This window comes from Narcine bancroftii, chromosome 12 (assembly GCF_036971445.1).
Source record: "Narcine bancroftii isolate sNarBan1 chromosome 12, sNarBan1.hap1, whole genome shotgun sequence".
NCBI lineage: Eukaryota > Metazoa > Chordata > Chondrichthyes > Torpediniformes > Narcinidae > Narcine > Narcine bancroftii.
In genome coordinates this window covers 100,206,203-100,214,883 of record NC_091480.1, presented here as the reverse complement: position 1 = coordinate 100,214,883, position 8,681 = coordinate 100,206,203, and the positions used below count along the sequence as shown (strand labels likewise).

The following is an 8,681-nucleotide window of genomic DNA, read 5'->3' as shown; positions in this document are numbered from 1 at the left end:
TTGAGGATAGAGGCTGCTTTTTTAAGACACCGCCTCATGTAGATGTTCTCGATGGAGTGAAGTCTGGTGCTTGTAATGTCACAGGCTGAGTTAACAACCGTCTGGAGTTTACTCTTGTCCTGAGAGTTGGCGCCTCCATACCAGGGAGTGATGCAACCAGCCAGAATGCTCTCCACGGTCCACCTGTAGAAGTTTATGAGAGTCTTTGGTGACTTACAGAATCTCCTCAGACACTTCACAAATTATAGCCACTGGTGATCCTTCTTTGTGATGGCATCAATGTGGAGGCTCCAGGACAGATCCTCGGGGATATTAACACCCAGGAATTTGAAATTCTTGACCCTCTTTACTCCTGAGCCCTCGATGAGGACTTGGTCGTGTTCCCCTGACTGCCTCCTGAAGTCCACAATCGTCTCCTTGGTTTTGCAGATGTTGAGCGCAAGGTTGTTGTCATTAGATCATTCATGAGCTGATCCATCTCCCTCCTGGACGCTTCCTCCTTGCTGGTTGTGATTCTTCCGACAACTGTGGTGTCATCAACAAACTTGTAGATGCCATTGAAATTGGGCCTGGCCACACAGTCACGGGTGTATAATGAGTAGACTAGTGGGCTAAGGGGTACGCCTGAGTTCGTAGCTTCTTGACCAGCATCTTTATAAAACTCCAACCTAGGTCATATACATTGAAAGGTAGACAATTGAGGAGTGCAGAGCAACAAAGGGATTTAGGAGTTGTGGTAACCCTCAAAGTTGATACTCAGATAGATTGAGTGGAGAAGAAGGGATTTGGAATGTTGGCCTTCATAAATCGGAGTATTGAATTCAAGAGTTGGGATGTTATGATGAAATTGTACAAAGCATTGGTGAGGCCAAGTTTGGAATACCGTGTGCAGTTTTGGTCACCAAATTATAGGAAGGATATAAACAAAATAGAGAGAGTGCAGAGAAGGTTCACGAGAATCTTGACAAGATGTCAGGGTTTGAGTTACAGAGAAAGGTTGAGCAGCCTGGGGCTTTTTTTCTCTGGAGCGTAGAAGATTGAAGGGGGATTTGATGGAGGTGTTCAAGATTTTAAAAGGGACAGAGAGAATCAACGTGGATAGGCTTTTTCAATTAAGAGTGGGGGATATTCAAACCAGAGGCCATGGTTTGAGATTGCAGGGTGAAAATTATAAGGGGAACATGAGGGGAAATTTCTTCACGCCAAGCGTGGTTGGGATGTGGAATAAGCTTCCGGCAGAGGTGGTTGAAGCAAGGACGTTATTTACATTTAAGGAAAGACTGGATAATTACATGGAAGGGAGAGGATTGGAGGGGTATGGACTAGGTGCTGGTCAGTGGGACTAGGAGGGTGGGGATTTGTTCCGGCATGCACTAGTAGGGCCAAACTGGCCTGTTCTGTGCTGTATATGGTTATATGGTAACATGTGATTTCCCTTATTGACTTTGTTCAATTGAACTGATATTTACTGTGTCTCCTTGCACAACCTCTATGGATGTCTACACTCGTCATAATCTTATAGACCACCATTGCAGGAAATCAACTCATCGATCGTCATTCCAAAGAGAAAAGCCTCAACCCTGTGAATCTTGCTTCATGAGACATGTTCCCCAATTCAGACAACATTCTGGTAAATCTCCTCTCCACTGTCTCCAAAGCATCTACATCCTTCCTGTAGTGAGGTGACCAGAACTGAACACAATACTCCACGTGTTGTCCAACTGGAGTTTTATAGAGCAACACGACCTCACGGCTCTTGAACACAACCTCATTGTAACCCACCGCACCCTTCTACACTTTCCACAACATCTTTGACCTTAGTATCATCTGGAAACTTACTGACCCACCCCTCCACTCCTTCATCCAAACCATTTATAAAAATCAGGGGTCCCAGAACAGATTCCATGTAGGATACATCCCATCCACTGACACCTTCTGCTTCCTGTAGACAAGCCATGGTCAAGGCCAAGGTCAAATGTTTCTGTGCTCTATGACTCTACTTGAATTTGATATTCATCATCAGTTTCTGCTCAACTTCTATTTTGTGCTTTCCTTATTCATCGCCAGGTCCATATTCATTGAGTCTTGGAACCACATAGTACAGAAACAGGTCGTTTGGTCGACTGAGTTCATGATGGCCATTAACTGCCCACTTACATTAATTCTACATTAATTCCTTTTTTTTTTACATTTTCCCACATTCCCATCAATGCTGCCACTCACTGGCACACCTGTGCCATGCCCCTCCTTTTTTTTAAATTTTTTATTTTTCACACCATAAACCACATTGTCCATGATACATACATTTTCCTTTTCAAATATATACAGTGTCATTTTCTCCCCCCCTCCCTCCTCCCATCCCACCCTCCCTACCTCCCCCCCCATCCATTTAAAGTACAAATCTAAGATACATTAAACCAGTCAAACAATGTTGTCATTCAATAAAAATAAACAAGAAATTCCACTGAGTCAATTCTTTTCATTTCCTTCTCCTTTCACTAATTTAGGTGGTGAATGACCCCGGTAGGTTTTCTCTATTGTGTTTCATGTATGGCTCCCATATTTGTTCAAATATTTAAATATTATTTCTTAAACTATATGTTATTTTTTCTAATGGAATACATTTATTCATTTCTATATACCATTGTTGTATTTTCAAATTATCTTCCGATTTCCAGGTTGACATAATACATTTTTTTGCTACGGCTAGAGCTATCTTAACAAATCTTTTTTGTGCATCCTCCAAATCAATTCCAAATTCTTTGTTTTTTATGTTACTTAGGAGGAAGATCTCTGGGTTTTTTGGTATCTTGTTTTCTGTAATTTTATTTAATATCTGGTTTAGATCTTCCCAAAATTTTTCTACTTTCTCACATGTCCAGATTGCATGAATTGTTGTTCCCATTTTTTTTTAACATCGAAAACATCTGTCAGATACTGTTGGGTCCCATTTATTTAACTTTTGAGGTGTAATGTATAGCCTGTGTATCCAGTTATATTGTATCATACGTAACCTCATATTTATTGTATTTCTCATCATTCCAGAACATAACTTCTCCCATGTTTCCTTTTTTATCTTTATATTTAAATCTTGTTCCCATTTTTGTTTAGTTTTACTATTTGTTTCCTCATTCTCCTTTTCTTGCAGTTTAATATACATATTTGTTATAAATCTTTTGATTATCATTGTATCTGTAATCACATATTCAAAATTACTTCCCTCTGGTAACCTCAGACTGTTTCCTAATTTATCCTTCAAGTAGGATCTCAATTGGTAATATGCCAGCACTGTATCTTGAGTTATATTGTATTTATCTTTCATTTGTTCAAAGGATAATAATCTATTTCCTGAAAAACAATTTTCTATTCTTTTGATCCCTTTTTTCTCCTATTCTCTAAAGGAAAGGTTAACTATTGTAAAAGGGAGTAACTGATTTTGCGTCAATATTAGTTTTGGTAATTGGTAATTTGTTTTATTCCTTTCTACATGAATCTTCTTCCAAATATTGAGCAGATGATGTAATACTGGAGAACTCCTACGTTGTACCAATTTTTCATCCCATTTATATAATATGTGTTCAGGTATCTTTTCCCCTATTTTATCTAGTTCTAATCTCGTCCAATCTGGCTTTTCCCTTGTTTGGTAAAAATCTGATAGGTATTTTAATTGTGTGGCTCTATAATAATTTTTAAAGTTTGGCAGTTGTAAGCCTCCTTGTTTATACCATTGTTAATTTATCTAGTGCTATCCTCGGTTTCCCCCCTTTCCATAAAAATTTCCTTATTATTTTCTTTAACTCCTTGAAGAATTTCTCTGTCAAGTGTATTGGCAATGTCTGAAATAGGTATAATATCCTTGGGAAAATGTTCATTTTAATACAGTTTATTCTTCCTATTAGTGTTAATGGTAAATCTTTCCAATGCTCTAAATCGCCCTGTAATTTTTTCATTAGTGGATAATAATTGAGTTTATATAGATGGCCGAGGTTTTTATTTATTTGTATACCTAGGTATCTTATTGCTTGTATTTGCCATCTGAATGGTGATTCCTTCTTAAATTTTGAGAAATCCGCATTATTCATTGGCATTGCTTCACTTTTATTTACGTTAATCTTGTAACCCGACACTTCTCCATATTCCTTCAATTTCTTATATAATTCTTTTATTGATAGTTCTGGTTCTGTTAAGTATACTATAACATCATCCGCAAATAAACTGATTTTATATTCTTTGTCTTTTATTTTTATCCCTTTTATATTATTTTCTGTTCTTATCAATTCTGCTAGTGGTTCTATAGCTAACGCGAACAATAAGGGTGATAGTGGGCATCCCTGCCTTGTTGATCTGCTTAAGTTAAATTGCTTTGATATATATCCATTTACTGTCACTTTCGCCAATGGCCCCTTATATAATGCTTTAATCCAATTAATATACTTCTCTGGTAAACTGAATTTTTGCAATACTTTGAATAAATAATTCCATTCTACTCTGTCAAAGGCCTTCTCTGCGTCTAAAGCAACTGCTACTGTTGGCGCTTTACTCCTTTCTACTGCATGCATTAAGTTAATAAATTTACAAATATTGTCTGTTGTGCGTCTTTTTTTAATAAATCCAGTTTCGTCTAGATTTACCATTTTAGGTACATAATCTGCTAATCTGTTTGCTAATAGTTTAGCTATTATCTTATAATCTGTGTTAAGTAATGATATTGGTCTATATGACGCTGGTGCGAGTGGATCTTTCCCTTGCTTTAGTATTACTGTAATTATTGCTGTTTTCCATGCCCCTCCTCAACTTATTCTGCTCACATGCTGCTCTGATCCCAACATTGTTCCTTAATCACTTGTTGTTGTCCATCTGCAACAAATCGCCAATCTACCACAGCCATCCCACTCTTTACAGTTCTGTATCTTTATCTGCTAGGTAAAGAACACTGTTGGACCAGCTGAGTTTCTCTAGTTTTGTGTTTTTAACCCTTCCCTTGTTCACCTTTAGAATCCAGCTTGTCCTCCTGCCACGGTGAAGAACTTGATCGTCATGTTCCCTTCTCCCTGAATTGCCTCTTTTCTCATTGGCTCATGGTTGCACTGGTCTACAGTTCCGATTCCACATTTAGTTAATGTTAACTGGCTTTCAAAGACTTGAATTTGTGGAACTTTACCTGCTTTCTGCGCTGGTCTTGTTCTCAAATTTCTCTCACAATCTTCCTTTGCCTCAAACAACAGGTAGATCTGCTCCTCCTTCGTGATGACATCATCAGTATCCACCTGTCAGGAACAAGGACCATGAACCCAGGTAAATTCCTATGGCTCCACTCACTTGTACCCATGGTTTCCCTGTTTAGAGACTCCATCCTCCTGATCGCTCGCTCGGACCCTCTATCCCTGCACCATTTGTCGAGGAACAGCTGCCCCTCCACCAATAGACTCTGAAACAGCAGCTCATTTAAGGGTTCTTGCTTGCACTTTATTTATCACTGAATATTTTTTTTCTGTATTGCTTGCATTTGTTTGTTTTTGAATACATCTTTATTCTTGAGCACAGTTTACAGTTATCAATAAGTGGTAATTCTGTGTCGCCCGCAGGAGAAATAATCTCAGGGTAGAATGTGATGTCATGTGTGTACTCTGACAATAAATCTGAACCTTTGACCTCTTTGCCAGGTCTAAACCAGAACCGTCACTCTCCAGATGTTGCCCCGACCGCCACTTTCTGTTTGGTTCTCACTCTAAGCTCACCTCCCATGACCCCAAACCCAACCACTCCATTCATCCCTACTCCTGCCTCAGGTTATGCCACTGCCATTTTTTTGTATCCATTCTCTGCAGGAAATTGGCAAAAAACCATGGCCCCGCAAAAGAAATCTCGTCACGATAAATGGTGTGGAAAAGAGCTGACTGATGATGCGCATCATCTGACTTTTTCCCTGGTGTTCCTGACCTCACCTTGCTCTTCACTTCTACCCACCTTTCTCTTCGTCCATCGCTCGATGAACAGGGAACAGAGCCACTGCCCCTGACACCGAGTCACCACTCCACCCACAACTGGCTCAGTCACTCACCTGCCTAGAATCAGCTCAGGAATGAGAGAGAGAGAGAGAGAGAGAGAGAGAGAAAAACAGAACATAGTCCCCACTGGGCCAGCAGGTGCCTGACATGCCTTTGCACTGTCACCTTCCCATAATCATTCTTCATTTATTAAGTGTCAACATTACAAGTTATTCAACTGGGATTGGGTCCATGGACACTTTGGTGGAGATCACGGTGTGCGTGTCATCATGAGGGAAGTGTGAGGAGAACATGTTTCCAGCTAGGGAGGTTGATGCTGTTCCCTGCATTTCTCTTGGAGCTGTGTGCAGATCCTCCACCCTGCCTCAAATCAGAGGTCTTGTGTCAGCTCCGTATAGTACTTGTGTCCAACAGGTATCCCTTGTTAAAAGACGCACATCATCTCACAGACTAGTTTCCAGCCTATCCCTCACTCACACACAGAGATGAGAGGAGACTGGTGGCTGTCTTTCTCTCCTGCTCAATGAAACCAGAGTTTCTATAATTAATTTTATCAACACCCCTGCTCCTAGCCACATTTGAAAATCAAGGCAGTTAAAATTTCACACTTCAACTCAACCTTCCTTCAGAGCTGCCCACCTCTGCTGCAGAAGTAACAGGAGTGAGAGAAAACCACAGAAAGGCCAGGCAGTGGCTGAGGGGGCGGGTCACAACCACACTCCAGTCTTTCAGTCGTCCCACACAACAGCACCAAATAAAACATACTTGTGAACTATGAAGGCAGATATTTCACAGCCCACCTCAACTTGGAAAGGTGCCCATCAGTGACAACAGAGAAGACCAGAACACAGGCGATCTTGTCCACCCACTGGTGTAAATGCCTGTTTTGTGGCTGTTGTATGTAACACCCTGCTGCTCACCTGAAGGAATATCCATAGTATCAAGCAGTATGTTCCTGCTGGAACAGGACTTTGCATCTGTCTCTGCACTTTCAGACAACCTCACTCAGAGAGAAGCAACCCTAACTGTGAGCCCTCGCTGGGTTGAATGCCAAGGAGGTCAAGCTGGGACTTGGAATACACAAAGGCCCCCCAATACCTCGACAACAAGGTCTTGGTCCTATCGAACCTGAAAACATACAGCACAGTAACAGGCCCTTCAGCCTATCTAGCCTGTGCCAAACGATTATTCTGCCCATGTGTTCAGGAAACTTTCCTCCAGAAGTGTACACGTAGGAGAGGGCAACGCGTAATCTAGTCGAGAAATTGGGAAGGGCAAGCGGATGAAGTGTTTGTGCACGAGCTTTTGGGGACCAGCAATTATTGTTCTGTTAGTTTTAAGGCAGTTCTGTAGAGAGACAGGGCAGGACCATCGGTTAAAATTCAGAATTGGTGGAAGAACAACTTTGAAGGTAATAACCCAGGAACTGGTTCAAGGTGACAGGAATAGGAAGTAAATTGACAGGAAAATGGGACATTTTTTAAAATGTGTGAAGAGTTGAAGACATGCACATTACTGTTGGAGTGAAGGGTCAGGCAGGCAAGCGTCAGGAAGCTTGGATGATGAGGGAGATTGAGGCTCTGGTGAAGATCAAGAAGGGGACACAGAGCAGGTTTGAGGAGCTGGGATCGAGTGTGAACCCGGAGGAGTTTCAGGGACTGAGGAGCAAGCTAATAAGGGAAATCAGAAGGCAGAAAGGCAGCAGACGATAACTCTGGTAGATAATGATAAGGATAATCCCATGAATTTTTATGTACATAAAGGGAAAAGGGCTAGCCAGAGAGAGAAAAAAAAGACCTCTCTGGAATCAATCTGGTCGACTCTGTGTGAAGCCACAGGAGACAGGAAAGGTCCTCTGGTTTTACTGTGGAGAGAGACATGAGGATGGGTGAACAGGGCAGTCAATGGGAGTGTGTTGAGAACAGTCAGTATTACTGTGGAAGGTACTAATGTGTGAAAGATAGACAAATCTCCTGGGTCTGAGCAGATATACCGGAGAACTCTGTGGGAAGCTGCAGAGGTGCCCTGGCTGAGATTTCTGAGTCGTCATTAAGTACAGGTGAGATGCTGGAAGACAGGAGGGTGGTAAATGTTGAGCCTCGAAGAAGGGCTGCAGGGAAAAGCCTTGGATCTACATTGAGCCCAATGTCTGTTGGCAGGATTGGTACTAGAGCAAGTCTTAACGGGGGCATTAGAACCAAGCCATGAAAGACCCCAACAATGAAGACGCTGTTTACATCCGGTACCGCACGGATGGCAGTCTCTTCAATCTGAGGCGCCTGCACGCTCACACCAAGACACAAGAGAAACTTGTCCGTGAACTACTCTTTGCAGACGATGCCGCTTTAGTTGCCCATTCAGAGCCAGCTCTTCAGCGCTTGACGTCCTGCTTTGCGGAAACTTCCAAAATGTTTGGCCTGGAAGTCAGCCTGAAGAAAACTGAAGTCCTCCATCAGCCAGCTCCCCACCATGACTACCAGCCCCCCCACATCTCCATCGGGCACACAAAACTCAAAACGGTCAACCAGTTTACCTATCTCGGCTGCACCATTTCATCAGATGCAAGGATCGACAATGAGATAGACAACAGACTCGCCAAGGCAAATAGCGCCTTTGGAAGACTACACAAAAGAGTCTGGAAAAACAACCAACTGAAAAACCTCACAAAGATAA

The 8,681-nt window shown here is 41.8% G+C and overlaps 1 protein-coding gene across 1 annotated transcript in view; it reads left to right on the top strand.

Moving 5' to 3' along the window:
- Positions 1 to 8,681, top strand: part of ddx42 (DEAD (Asp-Glu-Ala-Asp) box helicase 42) — a 124,797-nt gene that overhangs the window by 93,377 nt on the left and 22,739 nt on the right. Inside the window, exon 19 of the mRNA XM_069905234.1 lies at positions 5,226 to 5,295. Coding sequence (XP_069761335.1) covers positions 5,226 to 5,295 — 70 coding nt within the window. The remainder of the gene's footprint in view (positions 1 to 5,225; positions 5,296 to 8,681) is intronic.